The sequence below is a fragment of the Balaenoptera physalus genome (assembly GCF_965194825.1).
Source record: "Balaenoptera physalus genome assembly, chromosome: 8".
NCBI classification, from domain to species: domain Eukaryota; kingdom Metazoa; phylum Chordata; class Mammalia; order Artiodactyla; family Balaenopteridae; genus Balaenoptera; species Balaenoptera physalus.
This window is the reverse complement of record NC_138887.1, coordinates 84,006,349-84,023,966: the sequence shown is the minus strand read 5'-3', so window position 1 is coordinate 84,023,966 and position 17,618 is coordinate 84,006,349. Positions and strand designations below refer to the sequence as shown.

General features: G+C 35.0%; 1 protein-coding gene across 6 annotated transcripts in view; it reads right to left on the bottom strand.

Annotated features, from left to right (window-relative positions):
- LOC309665724 (uncharacterized protein) overlaps nt 1-17,618 on the bottom strand; it is a 608,811-nt gene that overhangs the window by 344,410 nt on the left and 246,783 nt on the right. For all 6 annotated transcript variants that reach the window (XR_014266649.1, XR_014266650.1, XM_082472434.1 and 3 more), the window contains one exon: nt 10,199-10,261. Coding sequence is in view for 2 of the 6 variants with exons in the window: in XM_082472435.1 (XP_082328561.1) it covers nt 10,199-10,261 (63 nt within the window). In the remaining 4 variants the exon portion in view is untranslated. The remainder of the gene's footprint in view (nt 1-10,198; nt 10,262-17,618) is intronic.

Below are 17,618 nucleotides of genomic sequence, written 5' to 3'. Positions count from 1 at the left end.
AATTCTTCACATGTTTAATATGTTTCAGGTTATCTTTTAACACCCGTTACAGACCAGAGAGATGCCTGATGAGCCCAAGTTCCGTGGCTAACTGGGGGTGGAATGCGGACTAGAAGCGGGCATCCTGGTCTCTAGTTAGATCCCTTTTCGATGACCTTTCCCCTCTGAGAAGAGCTGTCAGACTGCACAGGGAGAGACTACACTTGTCCTGTCCTTTGGGTGTGTTCTCTGTGCAATCCCAGAGACAGAAAAAGCCGTGGGTTATGGTACGTGGAACATGTTAGTGGCAGAAGGGTTAAAGGAAAGAGATGATCAGAGTCAGGAGGAGCAACTCTGACGTCCCCCAGGAGGACAGAGGCTTTGAGGAAGGATTTGAAGTGAATACTGAGTAGAGGCAAAACCTGTGTGAAGAAATGTCGTCTCCAAGAAAAGCAAGTGAGAATGAACAGAGAAATTGGAGTCTGGGAAGTCACGATTTGCATGCCTGCATGAAGTGTCAGCTGAAGATGCCGTCTTCGGCATAAATTTCTTTAATTTAATTTTACAACCAATCTGCTTAAAGCCATTTCCCTCCATCATTTAGCTAGTTAAATCAGTGGTCTCTTTCTACACTCCTTTGTTCTAAAAACCAAACATCCCATAGTTGGAATTAATACAGGCACATATATATATATATATATATATATATATATATATATACACACATATATATATGTATATATATATATACATATATATATCTATATATATGTATATATAGAGAGAGATATATATATATATGGCATGTTTCAAAACTCAGGGTTCTGTTTGTTTGGTTGGCTTTTGATGAAACAATTTAATAAAACAGAAAAAAAATTATACCAGAAAATCACTGAAAATACTAAAGTAGATGATACACAAATTAGAAAAAAAGATTTAAATACTCTCAGGATACACATCTAATTTTCTCATTAATACTACCTGTTGAAATCATTTATTAGTTACTACTTGGCCTAACTTGACTTCCTGCCACCCAGCTAGAATAGAAAACACCTTTTAACTCATCAAATATCTTCTTGATGGTTCAGTGTTTCTTAAACTTGGCTTTTCTACAGAAGCTGTAACCAAGTTTGCATCTAAAGCCATTTCAGGGGCTTTTATTTGAGGGCATTCTTTCAAGCAAGGAAGATTGCCCATTCACTAAGGAAAGAAATCCTTTCATTCAATATTCTCAGAATTTCTTATCATCTGTATATAACTGCTAGCATCTCACTCACCTTGAAAGAAAGCATAGCACATCAATATAAGCGGCACAAAACCCCTGTGATTATGTTTTCCCTAGGTGAAAAGAAAATCAGAAATCACAGCCACTTCATTACCTACTCTATGTTTCTCCTTTTTTCCCTCCTGATACTTAAAAGCAAACAAACAAACAAAAACAAAAAGCAAAAAACTGATTTCATTTGTTACTTCTACTCTCTAAGCTTAGAAACACAATAACACTTTATTGTCAAAACATAATATTTTTAAACCCCTGATAATAGAAAATAACCTGGTGAAGTGATTTCTTCACCTAGTGACCTGTCTCACAGTGAGAAATTCCCCCAGTGGATCAAGGATGAGGTACAGCAGTGGAGAGCCCAAAAAGGAGGTGAGGGGATTCAATGTGAACTCCTTGGGGATATCATCTGTCCTATTCATTCCCTTTTTCCCATAACCTAACACAGTGCCTGACAAATAGTAGAAAGAACACATGTCAGCTTTGTTGCTTTAGTCAAAGAGCTTTACATTCTTCAGTGTTTGACTCTGAAAATGTTGAAAGTGATTAGGTAAATGAAGTCAGAGTTTAAGACAGACAAAGAGAAGTTCATTCTCTGTCATTGCTCTTAGTGTGAATTTAAGCATGACATTGTTTTTAGCAGCTCTGTTTTTAAGAAGGCAAATAACCAGATTGTAGAAGAGCTGAAATATGCAAATTTTTCACCTGAGCCACTCAAGCAGGTAGCCATATAATTCATTTTTCACCAGCACATACAGGAAGATAAGTGGATTACCAGAAGCAAAACTGCCTCTTCCATCCTGCTATGCCCCATATACTTAGTGACACAGATTGTGTCTCTCAATCTGTTTATAACCACACAACTATAAATAACATGGTCTCCCTCAGGCATCCTGTGAACAATAAAAAGAAGTTTCCAAGAATAATAATACTAAAAGTCAATGAACTATATTAATACAGTATAAAAACAAAGTTGTTACCTGGCAATTTGGTGGTACAGTGTAGAGGTTCACTGAAAATTCTTAACCAGAAAAGATTTTTATATTACCTCTGGAAATCTACTTTATCTTTCTCTGAACGTGGAACTTTTTTTTTTTTTTTTTTTGGCTGCGTTGGGTCTTCGTTGCTGCACGCAGGCTTTCTCTAGTTGCAGCGAGTCAGGGCTACTCCTTGTTGCGGTGCGCAGGCTTCTCATTTTGGTGCTTGTCCCATTGCGGAGCACTGGCTCAAGGCGTGTGGGCTTCAGTAGTTGTGGCATGTGGGCTCAGCAGTTGTGGCTCACGGGCTCTAGAGCACAGGCTCAGTAGTTGTGGCACACAGGCTTAGTTGCTCTGCGGCATGTGGGATCTTCCCGGACCAGGGCTCAAACCCGTGTCCCCTGAATTGCCAGGCGGATTCTTAACCACTGTGCCCCCAGGGAAGTCCCTGGAACTTTAAATGAATGAAGGCAGTCTTATAGAAATCTTGTGAAAAAAGAGACATAATCTTCCAACTCCAAAGGGGGGAATAATTAAATGAAACAAAATTTGTGAATAATGACCTACTGATAATTTTGGCTAACTCTATAGTAATCTCAGCCCCAGAGCAGAGATTTACCATGTCTAGAGCAATGTTTTGCAAAAGGTGTCCACATCACATGCAAATGCAGATTCCTATATTCCACACAGAATATTTGGCTGTGGGGAGATCTGCATATCTGACAAGGTTCCCAAGTGATTCTTCAATATACTAAAGTTTGAGAACCACTAGTCTAGAGTGTACTGGTTAGTTTCCAGATGGCATTTCAGGATTGCATAGTGAACTCGTGAATTACATGCCCACCTGCCGTGCATAAATGCAAACTCATTCAAGGAGAATTATCTACATAGGTGCTTGTCTTCATTAGGTTACTTTTATTTTAAAATGACATCAACTCTCTGTTACTCAGTTCATTGTCAAAGTATTTGAACATGTCTTTAAGAAACCACTTAAAAATTCTGTACTTCTGAATCATGCCAAAGAATATGACATTTTATTTTCTGTTATGCTATTCATATAAAAAGTTCAATTATGGAATTTTTGTAGATGTTCAAATTATCTCTTCCCATTTATATTCCAAATTATCCTTGAGTCAAACCAGGCTACTAGGCCATAGGTCTCTTATAGGGCAACAGAACTACTTCTACAAAACCACACTTGGATTGCTGTGTAGCATGTTATCAGCAAGCTTCTTCTGAAATATATATTGGGAAGATATGGTTGAGGACTTTGTTCAGTACATCCCTGTATATATCCGTTATGGGGACCCACGGTTTGCCTACCAAGGAAAACAATAGCTCTGCCTTAACCATAAATTATCTTGTATCTCTCTTTGCTTTGGCTGCTTAGACTAGTAAGTATGAAGTATTTAATATCACAAATTTTATGATAAACCATAATTTTAGCTGATATCATTTCCCTTTCTTAATTTCTTTTGGGCCTGTTTTCTTCACCTACTTTAAACTTTATCTTGCTTGTCATGCTTTTTGTCTCAGGCTTCTTGAATCATTTTTGGAATAATGGAGGTCATAAATAAACCTTTATTATACTAAATGATCAGAGTTGCATAGTCATAACTACTCAAAATCACACTGGATATAACTTCTATTGTACAAATTTTATCTTTCAACCCTCTATGTAAAATCTCTACTATACAAATTCAATATTTAACATTACACTTATAATAAGAAAAAATTTTTCTAATCAATAGGACTTGACTGAGAATGGCCTGGGCAATCATGGGATATAGTGAATTATCCATTATAGGAAGTAATCAAGCAAAAGCTAAGTGACTATTTAGCAAGAATACTGTAGAAGGGTTTTGATATCAGATAACACATTGGATATCTTGAGTCTCTTCCACCTCTGAAATCCTTAAATCTATTACTTAAAAAAAGTACATAGTTAATATTATCAGAAAAAAAATAAAGTCAGTAAAAGAATTAAAAGAAACACGCATTTCTCAGTCAGGAGTATGTAGAAGAATACAGAGCCAGGAAAAAATTACATTTTTAGGAATAGACTGAATAGAAACTTTCCATATTGTATCTTTTTTGTCAATGTTAGCAGGCATGCACTGCTTGTCTGGGTCCCCAGTTTCTAACTCAAATTGTATGAATAACCAAGCTACATTGAAGCCTGAGAGTGATTTAGAGACTTAAGCATTTGCTTCATATTTCTTCTGATAAAACTGTTTCTAAATGTGTAATCTTTAGTGCCAGGAAATCAATTGACTTAAAAAATTGCCAACTCTGCCAATAACCAGTAATATGAATGTAACCCTTCTGCACTGAGGGCATGAAGAAATTAAATGATCAAACACATTCTGCTAAATCCAGCCCTGAGAGAAGATTGTTCCTCTGCAGTGAGGTTCTTCTGAAATGAGACATGGAAACAGCAATGAAGGAAAAAGCATCTGAGTAATCGTACAAAGTCTTCCAAGTGGCACTCAGCCCAGAAGACACTTTTGTTCTGTCCAACGGCACAAAAATCTGTGGAGACCCATCTGACCCCAGCATTTCAGGGCATGATGGGGCTCTCTCCACAAGAGAGCACTTCTTCTGAAAAGCCAAGGTTCGTGTGCATTGGTAATAACTATTAGAAATAAAAATGATCCAAGATATGTTGTTGTTGGATTCTAAAACAGAATTGTAATTATATTATCTTGTAATATAAAATCTAAAGAAAGAAATATTGCAAATACAGGGATTAAGAACTTTATGCCATTTCTATACTAATTCTGATACTGAATAGGACCAGACCAGATGTAGCACAGAGAGAGATAATCACATTTTTAAATTTTTTTGAGTCTCTCTTTGTGATCTAGAGTAGTGGTCAGCAAACTATAGTCTGTGAGCCATAGATGCTCTGCCACCTGTTTTTGTAAAAAGAAAAAAAAAATTTTATTGGAACTCAGCCACACCATCCTTTACATCCTGTCCATGGCTGCTTTCACAATGCAGCAGCCTCACTGAGTAGTTGCCACAGAGATGATGTAGCTCGTAAAGCCTAAAATATTTTCTATCCAACCCTTCACAGAAAAAGTTTGATGACACCTGATCTAAAGTGTGGTCAAGGTTTTATGCATGTGCTTCCTTTTGAACACGTTTTTAATAATTCTTTCCGAGAAGTATGTGCAGGAGGAAAGACTCCTTGCTTTTTGTATCCCTGGCAATACCTTAATTTACCCCGCTTCTTTGAATGATAGTTTTCAATGTTAAGTAGCATTTCCTCATCTTTTTTAAACAGCATTTTTAAATAGCATTTCCTCATCTTCCAGTATTTAGCATTGCTGATGAGAAGTCGACTATGATTATAGTTGCTGTGTAAATAACTTGTTTTTTCCTCCCTACTTGCACTTAAAATTTCATTTTTATCCTTGATATTTTCTAGTTCGAGGATAATATTTTGGTGTGGTTTTATTATTATCTATCACGATGCACAATGAGTATGTGTTTTCATTTCTAGTTTATGGAAATATCTTTCTTTGGAGCACTGATATATCTTTTTAAATTTAATTTTCAATGCTTAATCTATTACTCCATGTTTTTGTTGCAAAAAAAAATGGAGAGATTCAAACCATAAACTTCACTATGCCATTTTGAAAAGATGGAAGAGTGAACATTGAAATTAGAGAGATAATCAGACGGATGAAAGTAGAGGGTCTACAGTTATGACCCAGAAATTTCACTACTAGATTTATACAACAGAAATGCCAAAATATATTTACCAAAACACATGCACTGAAACATTCATTGACATACTACTTACAATAGCTCCAAACTAGAAGCTATCTAAATACCCATCAACAGTAAAATAGATAAGTAAATCATGGCAGTGTCACACAGTGGGACATTATTTAGTAATGAGAATGAACAATCTACACCTAGTCATAATAACATGAATAAACTTCACAAGTAAAATGGCAAGAGAAAGAAGACAGACGAATAAAGCACTTTCTATAGAATTCCACTTAGATCAGTACTAGAATAAACCTATGGGGTTAGAAGTCAGGACAGCAATTACCCTTGTTAGAGGATTAGTGAATGGAAGGGATACTGGCCTTCAGGGATGCTGACAATATTTCTTGTTCCAGGCACTGATTTCAGAGCTGTGTTTACTTTGAGAAAATTCATCAAGTTGTACACCTATATGATATGTTATAAAATATTTTATACTACAATGAAAACTTTTTAAAAAATATATGATAGAGCTTCACCAGTTTAGTGGTTTTTCAAACTCCACTCGTAAACCCTAAAGATCCATGGACCTCAGGGAAAGTTCTTGCTTTCAATTAACTGTACATTTGGTTTGGTTTGGTTTTATTTATTTTTTATTTTTTGGCCACTCCTCGCAGCTTGTGGGATCTTAGTTCCCCAACCAGGGATTGAACCCGGGCCACAGCAGTGCAAGGGCCAAGTACTAACCACTGGACTGCAAGGAATTCCCTGGTTTGGTTTTACTATCTCAAAAGGACACCGTTTTCCACACTCACAGCTATAGAGTAGGAAGAATTTTATCTCCAGGAGAGCAATCAATTATTATATATAACTATAAAATTATTTTAACTCCCTTAATCAATAGAATAGACCTGCAAAGAGACTGTAAAATTACATCCACAGAGAACTTCAAAAATTTAATAAAACTTGAAGTACCTGACAAATTCTTTTCTTCATATCCAGAATTCTAGCCCTTGATTCTGAGCCTGGTCATAGCTTCCTTCCATAGGTTTTAACTAGCCTTATAACTAGGCCCTGGTAGGGAAGTAGAAGGAATCTCATGATATTGCTTTATCAGTCCAATGCCACCAATCCACTGATTAGAGTTCACTGATAACTGGGTCCCTACCTCATTCACAATTACCCTGCTTGGTTTCCTAGCTTTTTTATAGCAAAGTCAATGTCTGTATGTTGGAATTTCTGTCAGTTACCTGTTCCAGCAGATGGCTAGGATCTTGGATTCTGACTGACATTGCTAAGAGTAATGTTGCATTAATCATTCTTCTCACTGATGTGTCTTTTGGTTTTCTAAGTCCATTATAGCCTCAGAGACAGAAGTTCCTACTGAATCACTGAATTTGGTCTACATACGCTCAAATTGCATCCAACTTTGTCCAATATTTTTAAGCATTCTATTACTGTGCCTGCTTTTCCTACAAGCCTATCTTTAAAAAAGCAAACAAACCATTACAGGAATTGTTATCTCCCCAAGAACTGCCAACCAGTTCTCTTAAGGCTGGGATGTACTATATTATCAGAACCCAAGTGAACATATTCAATGATATACCCTAAGCATATGGAATCCTTATGTATTATATTCCAAAGTCCAAAAAAGATGTAAAAGCACTATCCATAAACCAGGGATCACCCAAGAAAACAAAACCTCGTATCAGCCAATCTCAGCCTTCCTTAACCAAGAACATTCTGAAGTCTATTGGCTGAATCTTTCTCCTCAAATCTTTGATTCCAAGCCAAGAATCATCTGATCTAATGTGAGTCCAGTTTCTTCTTCATGTCTGGGTTCAAACTGTCTTTTATATTTAGGCTCTAGTTGGTCTCTAGAACATACAGTCACTGGCCATCTAGTCCTCATCAAACTCCATATCTGCTTGACATTAGAAGTCTGACAAATTTTCAATCCTAGTCTGATTTGAGCCCTGGTTCACATAAGAGCAATCTGTTTTGAAAGGTCTCATTCAGGGTAAGAAGTCATAATCACTGCAGACATTCTCATGATCACTGTAGACATAAGTAATTGATTATGACACTCTCACAGAACTTGAATACGGCTTCACGATACAACCCCATAGAGCAATTCAAGTAGCCGCTACTAGTTGATTGGAGTTTTTAATGAGAAATAAAATGTTTTGAAAGTCAATCTTAAACCCTATACAAGTTTCAGTTTAATTAACTGTAGCCTACTTTAACTCAAAAACACAGGGAAAAGTTTGGCTTATACAGAAATCAGTAAATTAATAAGATATATAGATAGACAGATTTTCCTTTTTTCTCTCTAACCTTCCACATTTCTAATTCCTCACATGACCCTAGTTCTTATCACATATACATCCTTCAACATCTATTTTACTGATTTATTAAGCTTCCATAGTTTATGATTTGCTTTCTTGACTGTTTGGCCTCCTGTTGCACTTGGTGGGACCATGAGGGTATTAGTATTCTAGGAGATAGGAGTTGAAGCCTACCTGGTCAGTTATCTTCTGAAGACATTTGGCTATACTGGCATCTGACAACATATCATTAGTGATCCATTCCATCTGGTATTTTTTTTTTAATCATTATACTTCCTACATTTTTTGGTAACTTTCTGGCTCACTGATATCTGCTCTCTCTACCCACCGATTTCTGCTAATACGATATTTAAAAAATGAAAACAACTATGCCTATTGACAGAAATAAACTTAATAGAGGAAACAGAATATCCACACAAGTCCACACCTCCCTACTTATTTTTCAAATTAATAAACAATTACTCATGTCCTTTCATCTTCACTTCTCTTTTACAAGGCCACTTAATAAAATGTACTGTAATGTCATTTCTCATTTTTTATATTCCATGAACTTAATTATTAATACTTTACTAGCCAAAAATATTTTACTTGCACTATTTTCCTTCTCAACAAAATTCCTTTCCCACCACTGGTTTAGGTATTCAGCAGATAGTTCCTGAATTAAGTAATTGCCTGAAGGTAATTCCAAATCTTATCATAGAAAAAATAATTCTCTTAGATTAAAAAATTAAAAAAAAAAAAAAAGCTTGTGATGGATATTAGAGTGGAACTCTGTTCTAAAAACCAAAACGTAAAACAAAACAGGATACCAGCAGGAAACTCATTCTTTGAATATACTAATCTCTACCTGTGATTTTACACTCTCCTTTGGTATTTTATACTCTCCCTTCTGGGACCCAGTAAAGGTGACAGTGAGGAAGCAGTACATAATAGAAGTACATAATGTACATAATAGCAGTACATAATGAAGGAAGAGCTTCCTTCATTTTCCTCTCATCACCTAACAGGCTTAAATGGGTCAGAAGGAAATAAAGATCCTCCATAAAAGCTGGCAGTGAACACAAGCACCATTCAAGCACTGCAGTGTCCAGAAACTATCTCCAACAAGGTAGAATGGGTTCTGGAAGGGACTTTAGCTTCTCCCACCTACAAACTAGTACTCTGAAATACAAATTAAAACTAAGAAGTCTTAACTTCCAATATAGAGCCTGTCACTCAAAGACACTGCTGATAGCCTTTAGGAGGCTGAACTAATCTCATGCCAAGATAGAAGAATGAATTTCTAAGTAACTTGTAAAGTAAAACGCAAAACATAACTTTAAGGGACCCAGAATGATGTCCTTTATTAATTTGCCATATGAACTCAGAATGTCATGAAATTCTGCAGTACGGTTCTCCAGAATGAGCTTTGTCTTTGCAGGCCCAGAATAATTTTCAGTGCAAAGCCACTGATAAAACTAAAGTATGTATTTCTTAAAGTTTTGGGCCTCACAGATAGGCTTTCCAATTATCTTTTAGTTTCAAATACATTGGTAAATTTCCCTGTAGCTCATCTGAGTCTAATCATATAATTATGTTCCATTTAATTAAAAATGAGTAGCTAAAAATGTTTGGATTAAAAAAAACAGTAAGCCTCAGATGGCGAAAGTTTTCTCAAATATTCCAAACAAGACTTCCGATGTCATTATTCTCTGGATCATAGACCTTGGACCAAAGATTATACAAAATGTTGAGGTAAAGTAACAAGATGCAAAGAGAAACTGAGTGTAACTTATTAAGTACAGCTTAGTGGTTAGAAACATAAAATTTAGTGTTCAATTTTCAGCCTTAACAACAAACTAAATAGCATTTCTAAGATTCGGTATTTGCAAAATGTAAATAATAATGGTACCTACCTCTGTTGGGTACTAGGTCTCCATTCCAACATCCTTCTAGTGGGCCTTCCTCCTCCGTAGATACTGAAATATGAAAACATATTCTGGAATTGGGAGGGGTTTTTTTAGCCTTGTTGCCCAATACAGCATTGAACAGACATAGTGAGAGTGGGTGTATTTATTCTCAATCTTAGGGCGAAAGTATTCATTATTTCATCAGTCAGTATAATGTTAACTCTAGGTTTGTTGCAAATACCCTTTGTCATAGTAAGAAAATTTTTTTCTACTCCTAATTTGCTAGGATATTTTATCATAAAGGGATATTGACTTTTGTCAAAAGCATTGTCTGAATTTTATTAAGATGACAGTTTATCTGCTTTTTTCTATTAATATAAAAAATAAAATTGTTTTTGGATTTGTTTTAATTTACATAGAGCAAAAGTCACATTTTTTGGTGTAAAGTTCAGTAAGTTTTTACATGTGCATGTATTCCCATAACTACAACCAGAGTAGGATACAGAAATATTCCTATACCCCAAAGAACTATCTCATTCATTTCATTTGTATTCACAACATATTCTCAATCAAACTCCTGGAAACCACTCATCTGTTCTGTCCTCCTATATTATCGCCTTTTCCAAAATGCCAAATGAATGAAATTATGCGGTATATAACATTTTAATACTGGGTTCCTTAATTTAGCATAATGAATTCGTGATTCATCCACGCTGTTGTACATAGCAGTAGTTTCTTTTTTAATTATCTAGTATTCCATTACATTGACTTAGTTTTGAATAATAAATTAACCTTAATTTCTTGAGATATAACTGAATTTGTCATAGTATAAATTTGTTATCTTTTGTTATATATTGCTAGATTGATTTGATATTCTTAGTTAACAAATGTTGTGTCTTTGTTTATAAGGTATATTGCTCTCTAAATTTCCTTTCTTATAATGGCATTGTTAAGTTTGATATCACTAATATCTTTTTAAAATTTTATTTTATTTATTTATTTATTTTTGGCTGCATTGGGTCTTCCTTGCTGCACGTGAGCTTTCTCTAGTTGCAGCAAGTGGGAGCTACTCTTCATTGCGGTGCACAGGCTTCTTACTGCAGTGGCTTCTTTTGTTGCGGAGCACGGGCTCTAGATGTGCGGGCTTCAGTAGTTGTGGCACACAGGCTCAGTAGTTGTGGCTCGCGGGCTCTACAGCCCAGGCTCAGGAGTTGTGGCACACGGGCTTAGTTGCTCCGCGGCATGTGGGATGTTCCCAGACCAGGGCTCGAACCCGTGCCCCCTGCATTGGCAGGCAAATTCTTAACCACTGTGCCACCAGGGAAGCCATGATATCACTAATATCTTGCATACATCAAAAAATTGGAGGAATCTTTCCTTCCTTTATTTTCTGAAAGAACATGTGCAATACTGTTGTTGTTTCTTCATTAAATGTTTGTTACAGTATACCGGTGAAGCCAAAATAATTTGTCTGAAATCTTTAAGCTACAAAATTACTATTATTGATATATGGCTATCCAAGATTTTTTACTTCTTCTTGATTCGTTTTAGTATATGTGATTTTTCAAAGATTTGTTTATTTCATACAAGGTGTCAAATTTATAGTCATTTATCATTCTTCTTTATTATCTTTTTCATATCTATACAATCTACAGTGATATCCCCCTTTCATTTCTAATATTGGTAATTTATTTTGTCTTTATTTTTTGATCAGTCTTCTTAAAGATTATCAATTTTTTTAATCTTTTCAAAGAACCAATTTTGACTACTTTAATTTTACCTATTGTCTGTTAATTTTCTATCTATGGATATTCTCTTATTTTTTCTTTTCCTTATTTTATGTTTTCTTAAGGCCATAGTTTGCTTAGAACAATGATTTTATTTTTTTCCCTCTATTAAAATATTTAAAGCTATAAATTTCCTATATAGTATCCTGTAGCTACATCTCATAGATGTTGATATATTGCATTTTAATTATCATTCAGTTCCCAATATTTCCTATCTTCTCTTTTGATATTGACATTAAACTATGGGTTGTTTAGAACCATGTGATTTTATTCCCCTCAAACATTAGAGGATTTGTACATATTTTACTTATCATTTTCTAATTTAATTATATTGTGGTAAGCCAACATTCCCTGTATGATTTCAATCCTTTTAAATTAATGAGATTTATTTAATATGGTCCATAAGGAGTATTTGCCTGCATTGATGAACATTCCTTGTTCTGTTGTTGAGTCTAGCTTTCTCTAAATATCAAGTTGGCTGACATAGTTGTTCAGATATTTTATGCTTACTGATTTTTTTGTCTGTTTGTTCTATCAACTACTAAAAGAAGGGTATTAAAATTTCCAAACATTATTATAATCATTTGTCTATTTCTTCTCCCTCTGATTCTGCCTTTTTGCTTCATGTATTTTGAAGCCCTTTTATTAAGTACTTTGACATTCTGCCTTTCTGATAAGACGATCCTTTTATTATTATGAAATACTTGTTTATCCTTAACAATACTCTTTGGATTGAAGTCTACCTTGTCTGATATTAATATATATACATCAGCTTTCTTATGTTTACTCTTAGCATGAGGTATAATTTGTCATCCTACTACTTTTAGCTTACCTTGTCCTTATATTTAATGTGCATCTCCTATAGACAACATATAGCTTGACTATGCTTTTATTATCCACCCTGGTAATCTCTGCCTCCTAACTGCAGTGTTTTCTTAAAAAAATTTAAATTGAAAATAAGCACACACATGCTTGGGTTTTTGTTTAATATTTTGCTATTTGTCTTATATTTATGCCATGAGTTTAGTTCTCTTTCTTTGCTTTCCTTCCCTCTTTTAGGTTATTCAAATTATAGTCAGTATTCCATTTATTTCTTCCACTTGATATTTAAATGTGTAGACATTGATATGTACTGAGATAAGGAAATACAAATATGGAATGGGAAAATGTGAGGACGAACCCTGTGCTGTTGGATTTGAATTAGCAGTATCAGTATGAACTAATGATTGCTTAAAAATATATACTTGCAAACTCTTCCATTGAAGGTCTTAGAAGAAATGTCACCCAAAGCAATTAGTACATATAATACAATGCCCAGATGTTGTTTTTTTTAATTAATTAATTAATTTACTATTTATTTTTGGTTGCATTGGGTCTTCGTTGCTGTGCGCAGGCTTTCTCTAGTTGCAGCAAGCAGAGGCTACTCTTCGCTGCGGTGCGTGGGCTTCTCATTGCGGTGGCTTCTCTTGTTGTGGACCATGGGCTCTAGATGTGCAGGCTTCAGTAGTTGTGGCACACGGGCTCAGTAGTTGTGGCACATGGGCTCTAGAGCACAGGCTCAGTAGGTGTGGCGCATGGGTTTAGTTGCTCTGCGGCATGTGGGATCTTCCCGGACCAGGGCTCAAACCCTGGTCCCCTACATTGGCAGGCAGGTTCTTAACTACTGTGCCACCAGGGAAGCCCCCAGATGTTGGTTTTTAAATGTCACTTCTAACTAAAAGATATGAGGTTTGGGACTGGGAAAGTAAAAGGTGAGCTTGAAATATTTTGTTGCATCAGAAATCAAAGACGTGTTCATATACTAAAACTGATACATTAAAAGGGTACAGAGATTACCTGAAAGGACTTTCCTGGTGATATTTAGGACAAATTAAAAATTAAAAAAAAAAATAATCATAATGGCTTATAATACATTGACCAAGAAAATGAATCAATACAACCAGAAAGATACTTTTTAAGAAAGACAAGAGGCTATGTGTGAGAGAGAGATCTTCCTTACAGAATAAAAGAAATGGACAAATTCACCATTTTGTAATTAACAATATAATAAATATTTTTTTAAATTTTATGAACAAATATTAAAATCAGAACTAGGAAAGAAACATTCATATTTGGAGACTTCAACACCTATATCTCATAAATTGATAAAACAAGTAGAAAAAAGTCAGTAAAGAGATAAAAGATCTGAACAACACTGTCAATCAACTTGACTAATTGCAAATTATAGAACACAATAGCAAACAATACACATCTATTTCAAGTGCACAAGGAATATTCACAAAGATACCATATGCTCAACCAGAAGGTAAGTCTTCATTAATTATGAAATGATATTAAATTATCTTCATTTGCAATGATATACCCAAAAAAACCTCAAATATTTGCATATTAAATAATCACTTCTAAATAACATGTGGATCAAAAAACGTATTACAGCAGAAACTAGAAAATATTTTGAACTCAATAATAATTAAAATACAACATATCTAAATTTGTGGAGCACAGAAAAAGTACTGATTAAAGGGAAACATATAACTTTAAATGCTTATATGCTTATATTAAAAAAGAAAGGTGTAAATAGAACTAAGCTCCCATTTTAAGAAAATGAAAAACATGAAACTGAACAAATTAAGCCCAAAGGATGTAGAATGAAGAAATGATAAAGATAAGAACTGAAATAAAATAGAAATAGATATTAAATATTTCCAACTGACAACCCCCTTCAAATTGGCTGGAATTTCTATCTTCTCATTCATTCATTTGTTCACACAACCTACATTTATTTTGCAACACTCTGACCTTGGCACTGAGTGAGATGCTTTGGAAAAGCAGTGATTACAGTTCCTTCCCTCATTGTACATAGGAAAATAATTATTCAAATAATTAAATCTTTGCTTTTGATCAATTCTATATGAGAACATCAGGATGCAGTGAGATTGTAAAAGGAGGACTGAAGCATCTCTGAAAGATTACAGATTATATAGAAAAAAAAAGAGCACACATGTAACCCAAAATGCTCAGTTGAATTCATCTAGTACTGCTCAAAGGTTATAGAATTTTAGCTGGAGTGACGTGATCACACAGAGCAAGAAGAACTACAACAGAGTTTCTTGAGACTTGCTCCATTTATTGCTCCCTCCACTGAAGCCCTTAGTGGTGGTGGGTGATAGTCATTATTGCTGGACATGAATATTCTGGTCCTGTTTCTTTGGGGCACGTGGTAAGTTTGTTAATTCTGGGGAAAATGTAAGTGTGTAATTCACTATGTGCTCTTCCCCCTACCATGATGGTTATGGAAATTAAGATGACGCCTCTGTCAGCCTTAGCCCCTAACAGAGAGGATGTAAGACTGAGCTAAGTCACAGGGGACATGTGGCATAAGCAAGAAATAAATCTTTGTTGTCAATGAGATAATGGGAATGTATGTTAGTGCAACATAACCTAGCCTATCCTGACTATTACACATTTACATCAGCAAACTACATTAACCTGCCAGAGAAAATGGACATTCAGCTGTTAAGTGACACTGCACCATTTCTCTGCCTCAAATTATCCAGAACTCCTTAAAGCACATTTCTACACAGATTCTTAATCTGCTCTGTTCTGGTCAGGGACAATGGCAAAGGAGGCCTTTAAAGCTCCCCTTAGAAACTGAATACCATTCTAATGTGTTAGGAAATTCACTTATTTTACCATGAAAAGAACAGTTTCCCTTTATACCTATGCACAATCCCCTATATAGTAAAAGTTTAATAAATAACTGTTAGTGGTTGGTTTTTTTTTTAAGAAATAGTTATGCCCTGTACTGTTAGTGTTTTATTAGATCATCTCTGTTAGCTCATAGGAAGTAATTAAGGTGAAGCATAACGATAAGTTAAGAATGTGACATAACATTTTTTTCAAAGAGCCAAAAATATAAGTAACAGAATACTAAACAGTGGTCAATGGGCTTAAGTAATTAACCACATCAGTAATTAAATAGGCTTAGTGAGGTGAAACTAATGACTAAATTTCAGGATCTATTATATCAAAATGGAGGATAATTCTTGCTTATGTGGTGTTACTCTGGTATCACTGAAATAATTTAACTCTCTAATGACCTTTTCATTTAGGTATGATTAATTCTATATCATGGCATTAGCTCATGCAGTGAGCCTTACTGTCACGGTAGATTTTATAATTACCTAGCAGAATCAAGGCCTGTAAACACTCAGAATTGCAATAGAAAATGTCATCACCTGGAAGTGCTTTGGCATTGGGAGACAGATATAGGGCAAAATTATCTATTATCCATACCTCAATCTAATACTGAGGTATCAGAGGGTATTAAAATGTACTTACATTCTCCAATAACTTTAAATTATCCAAGGTTATAAGTAACAATACTCTAACGCAAACAACTTGATCACTTTTCAAAAAATAATTTGTTTTTCTTTCTTTTCACTTATGCATTGGTTTTAGCTTTTGGCTGCTTCTCCAGAATCCTCTGGTCACACACTACCCTCAGGGATGCTCTAGGCTGATAAAAACGTGGGCATACAGAGCTGCCAAACACCTTAAGAAACCATCAATCTATTACTGTAAAAAATTAACAGTGCTTAAGTTTACAAAATAGATGTTGGAGACTTGCAAAGAAGCCCAGAACAGGAAAATATCTAGAAATTTATAACAGAAAGTATTTCCAAAAGAAAATGAAGTGCATATTCTGTTTTTCAGGTAGTATATGGAAAAGTTCATTTTCAAGGAGCCTGAGTCAGACTCGAAATAGTAAAGCTCTGCAAGCAAAATGCTATCTTAAATGTCTAGCTCTTAAGTAAATAATTAGGTAATATTTTAGCACCTTACGTTTACAAATTATTTTCACATTTGATCCTCACAACAATTCTGAGGAAGAATGGATAGTGTCATTCTCCTTTCATGGAAGAGGATGCTGAGGCCAGAAGGTAGCACAAGTGACTTAACTGAGGTCTTTAACTAGTAAATGTCAGTGTCAGAGTGGTGTCAGTACAAAAGCCCAGGCCCTGGCCAGAATATACCTGAGACCCCAACCCAACTATATTCTCTGACAGCTATGTGACATTGGTACTGTTTCCAAACTCTTCTGGGCCTCATTTTCCATAGTTACAAATATGGATAATACCTACTTCAAGGAATTGTTCCAGAATTAAATAAGGGAATAGGAGAAAATTTTAATAATTATCAGTAGTATGCTGACAAATATTAAACAACAGGCTCTCTGAAGAAAAAAGTACGTATATAAGTTTATTATAAATGTTATTGACATGAATGTGTAGCACACAATTAGCAATTAATGGTAAAATACACAATACTTATTATTGTAAATTCTACATAACCAATTGGTTCTAACAATGCTTCCAGTGATATTTTCCAAACTCTTGTAGTGATAGACAAATTATGGCCTCAATTCAACCAGGATTTGGCAAAAAGAGTCAGATCCCAATCTGCCATCTCTTTTCCCAATAAATGCCTCATCATTAAATCTGATATGTGACATCAAAGCTGGTTGATATTTTTGTTTACTATAACAAGTTAGGAGGAAAGTGAAACAACTAAGATGTGTGTCAGAATCTTATTTGCTCATGAATGACGTGCATCGCATCTTTGCTGAATCAGATAAT